This window comes from Monopterus albus, unplaced genomic scaffold, assembly GCF_001952655.1.
Source record: "Monopterus albus unplaced genomic scaffold, M_albus_1.0 scaffold16.1, whole genome shotgun sequence".
NCBI classification, from domain to species: Eukaryota; Metazoa; Chordata; class Actinopteri; order Synbranchiformes; family Synbranchidae; genus Monopterus; species Monopterus albus.
Genome location: NW_018127896.1, coordinates 5,850,390 through 5,867,053, shown reverse-complemented (window position 1 = coordinate 5,867,053; position 16,664 = coordinate 5,850,390). Strand labels below are relative to the sequence as shown.

Genomic DNA, 16,664 nt, shown 5'->3' with positions numbered 1-16,664 from the left:
TTTCTCACTTCTCTCGAGTCCTTCCCTATTCCCTCCTGTCTTGGCACCTTCTTCCCCTGCTCCATTTTTCCTCCCTTGTCTCCTCCACTCTATTTTTTTATCTGACTGGAGTATCAGTACTCGAGGGACTGGCCAGGCGTTGATTAAGACAAACTTTCGTATCTGCTTTCTGCTCCTCTGAGAACAACCTGCTGTCCAATCATACTGTACCTGTCTACTGTGTGTGCCTCCATTTTCTCTGGTGTTAAATTAAAGTCATTTATAAAAACAAATTAAAATGTTTCTGCCCCTTTTGACCATAATATATTTGTGTCAGGGTGGTAGACTGCAGTGAGAAGCTTTTGCATGAGAATTTCTCAAGTGTTTGCTGTGAAATACTTTAAAGAATTAGATATCAAAGTAAGAACCAGCTCCCCTCCTCCTCTCTGCATTATTAATGTGCTCTAAGTGAAGCTGTATTAACTACGATTAGCATCGGGCAGATCTGTCTTAGCTGCAGTTTAATCTCTCACACTCTCTCCTTCTTTTTTAGTCCTACCACTGCTAATATCACCCATTAATAGAAGCTGATCTGGGCCACATTGCTGGTATGTGGCACAGAGCACATGGAGAGGAAGTCAGATAAATAGATCTAATTTTGCTCAGGGTGAAAACCCAGGGCCTGCTGGCTGGTTTTATTATTGAACTAAGGTGGGTCTTTCTGGCTAATATTGTTGTCAGTCAAAACTAGCTTTCAGTGTCCAGCATGACCTTGTTGTTGGGTGACAGTCCACTTGCAGCCTGATCCTTATTTCCACCAGGAAACCACACCAATTTTAAAGAGCACTTGTTGTCTATTTTTTGCCGCGAATGCTATTCTGTCTATGTCACGCCTGAAATGTTTTCCGACTAGTCTCACCGTGAAGCAGCACTGTGTTGCCAGAACAGGAGAAGGAGGCACCGTGTTGCATCACAACTCTCTATAGTGTTAATCTGTTTCTGTGCCTCCCATTTCTCAGTCTGCTCTTCAGTTTGTTTCTCTCCCACCTTCCCTGTCTGTCTCCTCCTGTCCTCTCTTTACTGCAAACTCTACTGAGATATGTGCACTCCTCTCCAAATACATACAGAGCAATCTAAGTACTGCAATAACATTTCTGCTTGGCTGATTAACTGTTCTCCCTGTGCCTCTGAACGCTGCAGCATTGCTGCTATAGATTCCTAAGCTCCTTATTCCTCCCCATCTGAGCTGCACTTTAACGAAAGCTTTGGTTCACCCATCCATCGCCCTTCTTTTCTGCTAGTTTTTTCCTTTCTTTCTCTTTCTTCTCAGGCTGGTTCTTATTCTTAGTATTTCCTTTATTCTGCAAAGCAGATTGGCTGTTTAGCCAGCTCTCACTTTTCCTGGCTTGCTCATTGAATTCCTTTTTTCTGCCTATCTCCTGCTAGCTTTTCTCTTTTGCACACTCGGCACCATTTTACCCCTTAATCTCATTCATTCTTCAAAGAAAATATGACATTTGGCCAGTTTTCTAATTTGTTCTTAGCTGTCCGCTCTCCTTCCTTAGAATGTACTGTATCTACCCTGTTGACAGAAATGTTCTTTTTAATAGTCATTTTTGAACAATATAGCAGAAGGCTTGTTCAATCATGCTTTTTTTTTACCTTTGGAATATTTCAAAAATAAGATATATTTCAAATTTAGATTTCAAGACTATCTAGCTTGCTTTTATCCCCAAAAACTATTGGTCAGCTACAGACTGTCCAGAACCATTGTTGTTGTATACTTAGTCTGCTGCTCCATAACCACTTGGATTCTTAGATATTACTGAAGACTTTTAAGGTTCTTTATTGCCTGCATGTTTATACTGTATTTCTAAGCTTTTGTGTCATACAGCCTGTGTATAGCATGGGATCGTCAGCCAGAGCTGTTCCAGAGTCTGGGCTTAAAATTATTGTATGTTGCATTGTACTCACATTAGTTTTTTATTCCGATCCAGTTAATCAACAATTCTTTATAGCTTTATGTGTATGCGTCATTATCTGTTTTGTTTTATGCAGTGCTTACTGTAGTAACCTGATTTCTGACAAGTAAGCTACAAATAAAGATTATTTTCTTTGCTTTCTTCTCCTCTTTCTTGATCCCCTTGTCCCTTTCCTCTCTCTTCAAAGTAGACGGGATGCTAAACCAGCTTCTTTGCAGTGCCCTTTGTGCTCTGCTGAGCTTTAGCTTGTGTATGTGTGCGCCTCAACACTGCATGGCAAGGTGTTCACAAGTTTGATCAAATCTGCAGGCACTCACAGAATATCCACATACTGGCATGACAATTAAATCCACATTCAGAAAGCACTACTTTGTCCACACACACATTGTCAGACAATGTTCTCACATCCCTGGTGATAACCAGCTACCCCCTGACTCCCTGCTGCACCTGCTAGGAAAGCTTATTAAGACTACACACACTCAACTCACCGTACACACTATCAGAGTTGTTGTTGCAATTGCAGAAAAAAAAGCACCGCTAAGGCTGAGAATGGAAGTGATGAGATGTTGATTTAACAGAATTATGGCGAAAAGGCTGAAGTGACCCTGCTTAGTCTGCAGAGAGGAGATATTTAGTTTTTGAACTGCATAACTCTGACATGGTTTAAGACTGTGTCCATCCATCCATCCATTTTCTTCCGCTTATCCGGGGCCGGGTCGCGGGGGCAGCAGTCTAAGCAAAGATGCCCAGACCTCCCTCTCTCCAGACACTTCCTCCAGCTCCTCCGGGGAAATGCCGAGGCATTCCCAGGCCAGCCGAGAGACATAGTCCCTCCAGCGTGTCCTGGGTCTTCCCCGGGGCCTCCTCCCGGTGGGACATGCCTGGAACACCTTCCTAGGAAGGCGCCCAGGAGGCATCCGAAAGAGATGCCCGAGCCACCTCAGCTGGCTCTTCTCGATGTGGTGGAGCAGCGGTTCTACTCTGAGCTCCTCCCGGGTGACCGAGCTCCTCACCCTATCTCTAAGGGTGCGCCCGGCCGCCCTGCGGAGAAAGCTCATTTCGGCCGCCTGTATCCGGGATCTTGCCCTTTCGGTCATGACCCAAAGTTCATGACCTTAGGTGAGGGTCGGAACGTAGATTGACCAGTAAATCGAGAGCTTCGCCTTACAGCTCAGCTCCTTCTTCACCACGACGGACCGGTACATCGACCGCATTACTGCAGAAGCTGCACTGATCCGCCTGTCAATCTCCCGTTCCATCCTTCCCTCACTCGTGAACAAGACCCCAAGATACTTGAACTCCTCCACTTGAGGCAGGAACTCTCCACCAACCTGAAGGGAACAAGCCACCCTTTTCCGGCTGAGAACCATGGCCTCGGATTTGGAGGTGCTGATTCTCATCCCAGCCGCTTCACACTCGGCTGCAAACCGCCCCAGTGCATGCTGGAGGTCCTGGTTTGATGGGGCCAACAGGACAACGTCATCTGCAAAAAGCAGAGACGAAATCCTGTGGTCCCCAAACCGGACTCCCTCCGGCCCCTGGCTGCGTCTAGAAATTCTGTCCATAAAAATAATGAACAGAACCGGTGACAAAGGGCAGCCCTGCCGGAGTCCAACACGCACTGGAAACAAGTCTGACTTACTACCGGCGATGCGAACCAAGCTCCTGCTCCGATCGTACAGGGACCGGGTAGCCCTTAGCAAAGGGCCCCGGACCCCGTACTCCCGGAGCACCCCCCACAGGGCGCTGCGAGGGACACGGTCGAATGCCTTCTCCAGATCCACGAAGCACATGTGGACTGGTTGGGCAAACTCCCATGAACCCTCCGCCACCCTGAAGAGGGTATAGAGCTGGTCCAGTGTTCCACGGCCAGGACGAAAACCGCATTGTTCCTCCTGGATCCGAGGTTCAACTATCGGTCGAATTCTCCTCTCCAGTACCCTGGCATAGACTTTCCCGACTTTAAGACTGTGTGTAGTAGTAAAGTTTGTCTATGAGTGGGAGCTCTCTTGCACCTTCTGACCCACTCCTGTATTCCCCAGCAGGCTAATTGCACAGGTCAGGTTGGTGACATCACACTGGCTAGCTGTGATCTCCACGTTACATATAGAACCTCATTAGAGCACGACTGAGTGCATTCACGTCCCCCATCACAGTAATGAGAATGACAGTAGCTGTAGTAATTACAGCCAGTCCAGTTTCTTAGCAGCCTGCTTGCTTTGCAGTGAGTTTCCGGTGCCATTTGTCCAAATTAGAGTGGTTTTTTTTGTTGTTTTTTTTAAGTGCAGTAGTTATCATCTGTGATGCTGTGGGTTTTTCAGAGGAGAGTCACCCATGTGGAAAAAGGAAGAAGAAGAAAAGGAGAGGTCACTGGCTATTCAAGAAGAAAATAAATACATTTATTCCTAAAGTTTTCTTAGAAGATAGAAGCTGACTTAACAGTAAATATTTTATAGTTGTATCTGTTTTGATTTAATATCATTTCCTCATGAGTTTTGATTATTCTTTATTTTTATAATTATATATATTTTTTATCTTATTTTTTTTTTTTAAAGTAAAGTAAATATTTTTAAAAAGGCTGCAAATCTACTTAATCACCACTGTGCTTTATATATAGTCACAAATATACTAGCAGGAACTCTCATCACACTGAACAGTTCAGTGTCATCGTCTCTCAGGATCCCAGGCCTGCTGAGGTGATGCCGAGTGTCATCAGGAACGCCGGGCTAATGATGACATCGACACACTAATAATGTTTCCCAGTAGCTATTGTGCCAATGGGGAGTGTATTAAATGGGACACCAGAGCAGCCTGACTCACCCGGACCCCCCACTTCCCCCTAATGAGAGTTTGATGGAGTGGTTGTGTAGGTAGATAATGCTAAATTAATGAGATGTCCTATTCCATGAGACTGTTTGCAGTTCCCTACAGAGTTGTGTTGCCTGTGTTGATGTACATTGCTGTCTACTGGAGTGTGTGTGTGTGGTTACGTACCTTTGTTTGTGAGCTCTATATTGGTTTCTAGAGTACTGTGTGTATATCCAAGATACTTGTGTTTATAGAATCGTTTCTGCGTGTGTGTGTATTTGCTTACCTCCACTTGTTCATACGATATAGATCTGTCAGTTATTTTTTTAATCCAGTAGCAGCCTGGCACTCAACAGGAAATTAACTGTCACTTTCCTGAAACAGTGATGGAGCAGAAACTGTCTTAAGAAGAGACAGAATTAATAAGTGAAGCAAAAACAGTGATCAAGTAATAAAAAAAGACAGAAAAAAAGGAAACAATGAGACATCGTTGGCAAACAGGCTCATTGCAGTAGGAAAAGATGGAAGTTCTGGTGATGAAAAGATGAAAGATAATAGGGGTGTGGTGGATAATCACCTCCCTTATGGCAGGTACACCACTCTAATTGACTGTCCCCACCTCCTTTTGGTGCCCCCCCCCAATCTTGTCTCAGACAATGCAGTGAGGAAAAGGCTTTCCCAATTAATGCAGATATAATGATAGGCCCAACTGTGGACCTCTGGCCCCCTGGAATATTGATTGAGGCTGTTTTTTGTGTGGTGGTTGTGGGGGGGGGGGGGGGGGGGTGTGTGGAGCCGGCTTGAATCTTAAACCTGGGATTTTGGATAATCATATATTTGTGTAGTATAATTGATATATTCTAAGATGAATAATGCTGATATTCCCTTTCCAACAGTTCTGAATTCTATATAGCGAACACTGAGGTAATTGATAGGCTGCTTTTGGCTCCAGTATAATTTGGGAGCACTCAAAATAGTTGAAAAAAAAAATCTGCTGAAAAAAGATGCTGTGGCAGCACCCACACTGTTTCTGTGGCAAGCGATTGCAAGGAAGTGAGGTGGGAAAACATTACAGCAACAAGGGCTTAGTACTTGTGACATCACCTGAAGAAAAACTAAAAATAAAATGAGAACGGTGCTCATGACAGATTTAACCTAGCTAAAATAGCCCAAAAATCTGTGAGAAACTGCACTGGAAGCCAGTTCTGCTCTAAGGGCCACAGCCATGGGTAGTATTACTAAACCTGTGAAAACAGTTGTATAATATCTTTTGTGGCATAGAGGAGCTCTGTCAAGTCTGAAAGATAACCCTGATGATCTCAGCCCTTTTCACTTGTTCTGGATGATCTGACCTCTGCTCAGGTTGAAGTTGAACAGAAGTAACATGAGGTCACCTGACTCTTCATACTACTGTGAATGATAAAGGTGTAATTTGTCCCACTCTAACAGGTGCATTCAGTTTAAAGTCCCTGACAGAGTCCTGAGAAGAGGTCTCATCAGCCAGAATAATTTAAATCAATGTGTGGGTTTACTGTTGAGTGCAGGGTCCTCAACAGAATATTACTGTTACAACGTTGGGCCTTGAGTCTCAAAGACGTGAGACTTTACTAGGCGAGAGGTGTCTCATGAACATAGACTTTAGGGTTGCATTTTGGGAAATGTAGGGGCCAATGTTTTTGGGGTTTGGAGGGACTTAAAGTTGAGATGTTTCAGGATCTGTTGCTAAGAATTGAACTTGCTTTTTCATGAGACCTCCAACCTTATGAAAGAGTAATACAGAATCCCTGAAGTACCCCTTTAAATTATCAGAGCACTGGTGCTTCAATCAGTGATGCAATTTTGCAATACTATGTTGTTGGAGTAGCACCTCCCACTAAAGGCTGTGCACACCCTGCAGGAATTTTCAGTTCTTACGGCTGTTTAGACCTCTACTTTGCTATGTTGAGAATTATATGAAGTCCATGTGCAAATTAAGTGTGATGCATACTGGCAGCTACACTGCACTTAAATTAATTTGTTGCACTTTTATTGATGCCAGTAGGACACACATGAAGTATCACATAACCTGAAGTAGTAGCCAAGGTACAATAGCAGGGTGGTACCTATGCAGGGAATGAATGGTATAAGTAAGGTCACCTTAACTGCAACAGCACAACCAGGAAAATGACAGTTTAATTAGAAGTGGTCTTATCCATCAACATTCGGTGAAAACACCCCTAAATGTAAACCATGAATATGTAGGTCCTTTAGATAAATCCTTTTTATGTATTCTTTGTAACATATTTAAAGTTGTAGCAAAAGATCATGTTGTTGGTTACCTCTCTGTGCATTCTTTACACAAGTAGTGGATGTCTGCCTTTCTGTTGGCAACAACAACCCACACCGATATAATTGAAGTGAGTAGATGAGCTAAAAACAACACTAATTGGTTGGTGCCAGGTCAATGTGGCATCCTTGTCCAGGGTTCACTTCAGCTCTGACGCTGCGTGCTGTTCTTGGCCAGGCCAGTGGGTTACCATTCAGGTCACGTATCTGCCTGTACCAGTAATGAGAAGTGCTTCGCTGTTAATGAGATAAACACAGACATTAGATTGGCTCAGCAGGAGCTCGGAGGAAAGGAGAGGGCGAGAAGTAAAAACAAGTTGGCTAGCAGGTACGACGGAGGTGAGAGAGAAAGGCAAGCAGATAAGAGGAGAGTGGATGATGTGTAGAAGAGACACGAGAACATAAAGTACTTAGGGAAAGGCCTTGGCTAATTTCTTGAAAGTGTGAAACAGACCTTCATTATAACTCGAACAGAGGTGGCAAGTGTATTTTTCCTGTAAAATGAGAGAATAAGTGCGCCGCTCCAGAATGATAATGATAGGCGTAATGGCAAAGTTGATGATAAAAGCACCGCACACTGTGGTGTAACAGCTATTTTATTGGACAATGCACAAATCTTCAAGCTCCATATGCTGCGTGACAGCTATACCCCTTTTTGATGTGCCCACACCCTCACCCTGTGGATTGTCAGTGCCTGCTGTGAAATTGTAACTATATCTATCATTAAGCCTTCTTTTCTAGGCACCACCACTAATAAACACACAGAAGAATGAATGAGTTTGTCTAGTAGTGGGCAAGTGTGAATCTGTGTCAACGTTCGGAAAGCAAGGTGGAGTGTAGGGGGTATGCATACTCCTTTCATCAACTCGAGCTCTGTTGCCAGATTGAAGTTTGTTTCATCCTGAGAGTCTCCAAAAGGATCTTATTACTCACACAAGTCATGTCAGTACACACTGAATCTTCCTTATCATTCAGGTCATTTGAAATTCACCCTTTTGTATCCGTGTCTCTTCTTGTGTTGTCCAGGTTTGGTAAGAAGAAAGAAGACAAGAGCAAAGATGCAGCAAAAGGATCCAGAAACAAACTGGATGCCCTGAGTGAAGAGGAGCTGGATAGGCTCCCTGACAACAGAGATGGGTATGAGTCATGCCTGAGAGGAATATGTGTTGGTTGTTCATGATTTAAAGTGTCAAACGAGAGCAGTTTACAACACAGGAAAAAGTTGAGAAGGCCAGAAAGGTCACATAATCATGGAAAAAGCATTTGCCAGTGTAGTAAAGTGCTGTGATTGGCACATTACCTGACAAGTTGTGAATCATCATGATGCTGCAACATGCACCTGCCTGGTCTTCCAAAACGACTGCTCGGTGGAATGTGTAGCACAGCTGTCTATCACACCGCAGACTTGTAGGTTCAAGACTAAAAGATAGAGGCTATTTCTGAGGATTGCATGTATTTTTACTATTCTCATGTTTAACTGCCTCTTCCCCTCCTGGCTGGCAGCTACAATCGGTACACTGAGATCGACTCTGGCCTCGTTACCCCCAGTGTGGAAGACGATGACAGTGACCCCAACTATGCTCGCATCAACAACTTCCGCCAGCCGCCCTCCCCCCAGACATTCAACAATCGCACGCCCTCCGCAGCGACACAGACAGGACCTAACCAGCCACAGGTGTCCTCTGAGGAGCTGGATGGGCTCTATGCCAAGGTCAACAAGTCCAGACCCCGACCTGCTCTGCAGAACCAGCACGAGGCACAAGCAGCCAGGTGAGAGAGGGAAGGGCTGGGCTTGTGAAAAAAGACTTGAGTATTTACACTTCATATACTTGCAGCTGCGTTTTGCATTAGCATCTATGTTTCTGTGTAGATGCACACAGGTATTTGTGTAGGTGTATGCACAAAAGGTCACAGACTGGCTTGACCAGCATGACTGAGTCTTTCCACATATCTGCATTCATGACCTGCCAAGCCAGAAAATGCATAAAACATGAATGCATGCTTATACTGTAGCAGCACCTTCACATATGGACACACAAATGCACAGTAATGCCATGCGAGATGCATGTAAATGTTTTGATCCCTGTAAATATTTGGCATAATTTCTACTTCACAGTTACATTTTACTGCAGTATTCACAGCCAGAACTGGCTAGAATGACTTAGTCCACCACTACTGTCAATTTTTATGGATGTGCTACAAAACCACAAAAGATTATAATTGTATTATTAGCTTTAGCACATTTTGTTATTTAGGTAAAAATCAAATCACATTTTCTGGCCATTTAATGCAAAAAGCTAAAGACTCGTACTTTGTCTCACCACCATATATATCATTACTGCTGAAGTTTTTGAAACCTTAGAGTTTAACTTGCAGCCACTTTGGTATGTGAGAGAGAAAAGGGAGAAAATCTAGAGAGGATTCTAATGCAAATGTATCATTTCCCGTATGAAATAATACAGGGCACATTAAAACTTCCCTCAACTTAAACTCGCTGACAGAAATCTCCTTTGACTTGCAAATCAAAAACTAAACCCCAGACACCCAATCTCATCCAGAAAAAGAACAGATACAGAGAGAGGGAAGTTGGACATGGAAAGGAGACAGATGGGAATGGAAAAGAGGGACAGACGGAGGGAGAGCGGGAAACAAGAAAGCAGGGAAATGTAGAGAAAGAGGGAGGACAGCCAGCCAAAATGTGGAGAGAGCAAAAACATGTTAGGCAGTGTAAATTCAAGAGTTAAGACGTGACACAGGAGAGGATGCAGACAAAAGAGGAGGAGGGATAATTAGCCACAGTCTAGCAGGCTGACAGATCTGTTAGACCACTTTAACTCTCATCCACTAGTGGTGGGTACTTCATTACCAGCCTGTTTTCTCTCTCTCCTCCATTTCTCCCTCAGTTTCTCTCTGTCTCTGCTTTCTTGTCACTGTATCATTTGTCCATTCTCCCTCCCCCATCTGCTCATAATGTATATTAGATGGTCTTTAGCATTAGCATGATGGATGAGGAAGCTTCTTTGGCTAGGTAATCCTGATTGTGACGGTGTCTCCAAAGATAAAGATAGACTTGGCTTCTCATGGATTACAGATATTATTGAGAAGAGTTTCTGATAGCCATGAAGGGCATGCCTTTACATTTAATAGCTAAGATTTCATTTGTAGGCTCCACATGCACAGTTAATTAACAGAGAGGAGGTTTCTGAATGTTTTACTTAAATATGTGATATTACCATAACATTATCAGATCATCAGAATTTTGAATGCCTTGGCTTGTGACTTGCTTGACTCATCATAGGGACTCAAGCTGACTTGCTTGATTCTCACTACAGTAACTTGGGACTTGTTTGAGACTTGTGCATATGACTTACTCCCACCTTTGTAGATAGTAGAGAAGTGACAGGAAATGAAGGGAGCGAGAGGGAGGACAATATGCAGCAATGGTCCTCAAGCTGGAGTCAGACCAGAGACATTGCTATTAATTACATGGTCAGCCTCCAGACTGACACTGGTGTGGTCTTTTCATCTGACTTTTCCTTTATATACTGTAACTGGCCATGTTGGATGACTTCAAGTATGCTTCATGGTCACACTCATACACATCTGTTAAAACACACACAGCTAGCTGTGAGGCTGGAACTCCCCATTCCTTTCTATCATGCAGACGCACACAGATATACATGGGGAGAAAAACACACACACTCAGCCACCCACTTGTAATATTTTTGTAAGTATACCCAGGGTAACCTAGCAACAGTGCTGTGTGTGTGGTCCAGTGAGTTTTATGCTACTGCATAAAAATCATAGGTGTACGCTAACTTACTGTGTTTGTGAGTTTGTGTGTCTGTCTATAAATTGATGTACTTCATTTCTCCCATTTCAGAGTACTGTATGTTCCCATAAAGTAGTCGTTTATAGCTGTATCGTGCAAGATTCCTATTGTTTCCAAGGGAAACAATACAAGATATGTTGGGTTTTTTTCCCCCAGCTTCTCAGTTTTAATGATCTTGAGGAAGAAATGTGTTCATAATACTTTTGGCATACGGTGTGCGCTTATTGAATTTGGTTGCCAGTATAGCTGTATCCAAATTTATTTTCAGTGTAAGTATGCATGCTTCTATGTCCATGCATGGTTTACATAGTTTTGCCACTTGAGACGCGTTAGTGTCCCCCATTCCCTCCCCCCTCCTCCTGTCAAGGCCCTCAACAGTGGACTCACAGTGCTGTCTCCCTAATTTACCACTGGATATTTTCATTAGTCCTTCAATGACAGGTGTGTGCCGTGATGGGCGTCACATTTGATTAGAGCTATGCGAGAGGCTGACCTGTGGAGAAAAAAGGTTAGCTATGCTTGTCAAATTTTATTAGCCAGAAGGCACTCTTTGTAGCTGGAGCAAGAAAACAGGGAGATAAGATGAAAGAGGAGTGAGAAAAAGAGAGAGGCCAAAGTGGAGAGATGTAAAGACTCTTGAGAGGTGTGTTGGAAACTGCACCAGTGTACTAGAAAAGGAGAAAGGAAGATGAAGGTGTAAGCCAAGACAAGTAAATGACACACCAGCGACCATGCTGCCACATTTCTATCATGGTTGAAGCAGTGAAACGTGGAATACATGCCACTGGGTTCACCTGGCACTCTGACAAAGCTCAATTCTCAAATCTAAGACAGGCTTGACGAATTGCTGCAAAATATTAGAAAGAAGCTACAAGGTATTTTTATGTGAAATTGTCGGGTCCCTTTACAAGGCCTGAATAGTGTTGGTTTTCATCATTGTTTACTTTTCTCCTTTCCATTTTGGTGTGATGCTGAAGGCACAGTTTCACTCCCCTAAAAGGAGAAGCAATGTGAAAGAAGCACCAATCAGACATTACATAAGGAGACTTTTCCTGTTAATGCCCATGCAGACATTCGCATTTTCTGCCAACAGAAAATTATTTTCTGCCATTTAGTTGTCAGGCAGAGAGCTAAAAAGGACATGTTGTTCTCTTGAAAATAACATGTCGTTACTATAGACTCTATATTAAGACATTTTTGGCTTTTATGCCTGTATTACATTATCTTTTATTGGTACTCTATCTGAGCAGTTGAAATGTTTCTTTTTTCCAGCTTTTGTTCATGGTCAGTTCCACAGAGGAAACTGGCTTTTACTGGAAGCTGGTTTTAGATTGTGAATTAATCCGGTTTTATTTTTATGGCTGTTCACTTGTCATCTAACAACAGAAACAGATGCATGATGAGCAATGTGTCTGTGCTATTGGATGCTGGGGTTCGCTATGTTTTATGAGGCAGTGGTTCCCGACCTTTCTGACTCCACATTTGAACACTGGTGTTCAAGCAGCCTCTGCTTTGAATTCTTCATCATAAGGCTCATTCAGAGTAGAACTTTGTACATTTGCATCATCATTCTTACAAAAACTACAAGACCAACTGCATGGGTGGATCCAGGGGTGGTGCTGACCACCCCCAGAATCTGATTGGACACCCCTGCCAGATTCAAAATGTGCTGCTTGTCAGTATTAATAAATTAATAATAATAATAATGAATAAATTATTGCCTTAAATGCAACTAATATTTTTCTGGTGCTTTATAATTGATATTGGTCAAATTTGTTCTATTTTATATCCTGCATGCAGCCTTATCTTTGCATTCATTTCTCCAGTTGTGGTGTTGTGGAATTGACACACAGTATAAACCCATAAATTTCTTTATATGCTTAAATGTAAAGACGTCTTTGCTTATGTCCATTTTTTCCACTCAGGTCTTCCACTGAGCTTCTGTTTGAATCTATTCCCAATATTACACCAGAAAACCAAACATCAGCCATGTGCTTTGATGTGTGCTCCAGCACACAGGCAGCAAAGAAAAACCTGCCTGTCAGAATCTTTTCCCCCACAGTGTGTTGTGTTTAAATCAGCTGGCCACAGCAAGACGAATGCCACACCAGCCGGCGGCAGCGCACACTTCCTAATTAGTCTGCCCTCACACTGGCTAACACCACAGGATAGTCGTTTTTTCTCACACACTCTCTCCCATTCTCTTTTATATGTCAGACAGTTTTGTTCTCACTCCAGTTCCTCTGCGTTTTCTTGCACCCTTTTCCAAGTCTTCGTATCTGGCTTTATGCTGCTGTTAGGTCTCGCTCTCGTATTTTCTGCTCCTGTGTCTTATCTTCTCCCTCTCTTCCTTCATTCTCCATCCTCCTTCAGCGCACCATCAGATCAACCTGCGTAGTCAGATACTCTGAAATATTGATGAAATGTAATACTTGAAGGAGAAACACATTAGACTTAAGTGGTATCAATTTCAGTGGTTGCACTAATACAGCAAAGTAAGCCTTTATTGATTTATTGATTAGTTGTAGTTTACAGAATTTACATGTCAGGCTGATGAACTCACAAGACCTTCATTGATCACATACTGTATGGAAACATTTGTGTAAAGAAAAATGTTCAGAGTGCTGCAGTGGGAGGCACTTAATCATTTTATTTGGAGGTAAAAACGAACATGAGCACACCCAGAATGTTGATATTTCCTCACTGTTGTGTACACACAACCAATGCAAGTATGGTAGATCAAAATTCTGTTCAAGTCAAGAATCTTGTCATTATGCATAGCACAACAAGATTTCTTCCAGCAGCTCTCAGTTTAAAAGACACATTATTTACATAAATAAGTCAATAAAAAAATATGAAAAGATAAAAATGAAAAGGTATGGGTCTGCAGCAATCCGTCTGGCCGGTCAGTATATAGTGAGTCCAGATCCAGAAGAGGGCTCCCTACAATGCCCTGAGCTGTTCTCACCACCCGGGTCAAGTCCTTTTTGTCCTGTGCAGTGCAGCTCCCGTACCACACTGTTGCACTGAGGCAGAGGATGCTCTCTACTGTTTCTCTGTAGACGTTTGTGAGCAGGTGAGAGGAGAGACCAGCATGTTTCAGCTTCCTGAGGAAGAAGAGCCTTTGCTGGGCTTTCTTCACCAGGTAGGATGTGTTCAGAGACCAGGTCAGGTCAGATGTGATGTGGATGCCCAGTTAACTTGATGCTGTGTTTATGCATGTGGATGCCCAGGAACTTGATGTTAACTTGATGCTGTGTTTATGCCTCTGGCCTCAGGCCTGCAGACAGGCAGTTAGTAGCAGTTATTAGCTGGTGATGACAAGACTGGAGCCAACCTGTCACACACAGTGTATATAGGACAGGACATGCAACCCTCACCCCCCCTCTAATATTTTATCCAGAATCAGCCTCCGTCTTCCGCCATTAATATGATAATATTTGGCGTTGTCAGTGATGGAGGCCGTGACATAATGAGATAATTACTGTGTTGTTTTATTTGGAGACCGACATACACGCTCAATCAAAATGGCAGCTCTAATTACGGGCCCAGGGATTGGCTAATGGGCTCGGTAGAAGAGGGTTGGCGTGAAAAAAAAAAAAAAGAAAAAGAAAGAAACTTGGCTCTGTGCAAGCATTCTCTGAGGGTCTGTTTGTTGGTTTGTGTGTGGAGAGGTGCTGGTGGGAGGCAGAGGGAATGTAAGAGTAATAAAAAGCAACTATTAAGTGAATAAATAAATAATACAAGAGATTAAGTGTGAATATCTTAACAGCAAGGTTGTCTACAGGACACAGCACTCGGGGGGGATTAGCTGTGTGTTGAAACCAGCCATTAAATCAATCTCAAGAAGCAACAATTAGCACAGTACCGAGCCTGATACTGCATCAGATGATCAGCTTTATAAAACAGAAGCATTTGTGCTGGCATTTCATTTCATTTCAGAAACTTTTGCAAAGTTCTGTCCTCATGGCAGCAAGTCAGGATTGAATATTATGCCCAGAGCATCGATAGGTACACGCATAAGTTTGTATAGAATGATTGCAGTACTTTGCATATCAACATACTGGCACAGACGTGTGCGTGACTCAGCCTTCTGTCCCCACTGAGTTGGATAGAAGGCTGGCTGCATTAAATCAGGGTACACAGGCATAAACACAGTGCCACAGTGTGTCCCACATACCAAATTACAAAGATTAACTGTATGCACACTTTTATGCATTCCTGAGGATGTCTTCACACACAAACACACACTCAGAGTCTCAGCCAGATTTTCTAATTAAAGGCAGGGTCACAAGAGAGACTTAAACATGTAAGTCATGTACTGCACTAATGAACCCCTCTATCTGCTGTTTGCACTCTCTCTCCTTCTCTCCATTTCGGTCAATATCTGCCTGGAGGTCAGACCATTAGAATGTAAGTCACAACACCTGTTTGATGAAGGCTGTGTGGGTGTTGGACAAAGGCCTTCCTTGTAGTTGTTAAGGGTATTTGAGTTTCCCAGATGCAAAGGAAAGGTGGAAAGTTAGCTTTTTCTATTTGTATTACACTTTTGGCTTTGAATATTTTTATAAAGCCTGTATCTCCTGAGGGCAAAACAGCAAACAAATAGCATATCAGTGTCAGTATTAGATACCCATTACCAGTGCAGCCAGTGAACAGAGGTAAATGACAGCACTATGTCGTACTGTGGTAGCACATCCTGACGGATTGTGCTCACTCAGGCACATGATTTTTGTCTGTTGCCTTTTGTGTGTGTGTCTGTGTGCGCCTTTGTATTACTTATATTACCCATTAACACACTCGCATTGTGGGGACTCGGCCATCCTTGTGGGGACTAAAGGAGGCTGGTTACCACAAGGAAATCATTGAATTTTAGAGGGGCCACGTGCTTTAAGGTTAGGTGTTAGGCAAGTAGTGGTTATGGGTAAGGTTAGGATACTGTAGGTCTACAGGAAATGAATGTAAAGTCAATGTAAAGTCCCCACAAGGAAAGATAACACAGCCCAGGCTTGTACTATCAGGTGTGTGTCGCTTATCTAGCATTAAGGTCCAGTGAGCATGATAATATTTCTCTTTAAGTTTTGTCATCCTTCTGTCCTGAATTCTTATTTTTTTCACTGGCAGTCACTTTTGTCCCTTTTTTAAAAATGTTTTTTTTTTTTTTTTTTTTTTTTCTTTTCTTTGTGCATTTTCACTTTGCAAAGGTCAGTTTCAGCAGGCTCATCTAAGTGTTGGTTTGCCCCTCTGTCTGTCTGTAGAACCCCATTGCTCTATGTGACTTTTAAATGAAAAGGCACATCCATCAATTGTTTTTATACCATTTCTGTTCCTTTTTTTTCTTGGCTTCCTCCCTCAGCAATAGAAAGTTCAGTTCAGGCACTGATGTCTTCTCAGATGCAGCACATTGTGGATATTATCTGTCTGCTTGTCAGTATTTCTGCGCTGTCAAGGGTTGTCGCTGCGAAGCCAAAGAATAATGGTAGAGTTACCAAAAGAAGTATTGTTCACATTTTCATCCTCTACACCCTGTTCACCCATGACTGTGTCGCCTCCCACAAAGACAACATCATCCTGAAGTTCGCGGATGACACCGCAGTGATAGGTCGCATCGCTGGCGGGGATGAAGCCCTGCAGGAGGGAGGTGGCCAGTCTGGTGTCTTGGTGCAAGGACAATAATCTCAGCCTCAACACGGACAAGACGAAGGAGATGATAGTGGACATGAGGAAGGAGAGGAGAA

The 16,664-nt window shown here is 43.1% G+C and overlaps 1 protein-coding gene across 5 annotated transcripts in view; it reads left to right on the top strand.

The window, feature by feature from the left end:
* pard3ba (par-3 family cell polarity regulator beta a) overlaps positions 1 to 16,664 on the top strand; it is a 131,528-nt gene that overhangs the window by 82,404 nt on the left and 32,460 nt on the right. For all 5 annotated transcript variants that reach the window (XM_020592177.1, XM_020592181.1, XM_020592179.1 and 2 more), the window contains 2 exons: positions 8,121 to 8,231; positions 8,598 to 8,864. In XM_020592177.1, the coding sequence (XP_020447833.1) occupies positions 8,121 to 8,231; positions 8,598 to 8,864 (378 nt within the window). The remainder of the gene's footprint in view (positions 1 to 8,120; positions 8,232 to 8,597; positions 8,865 to 16,664) is intronic.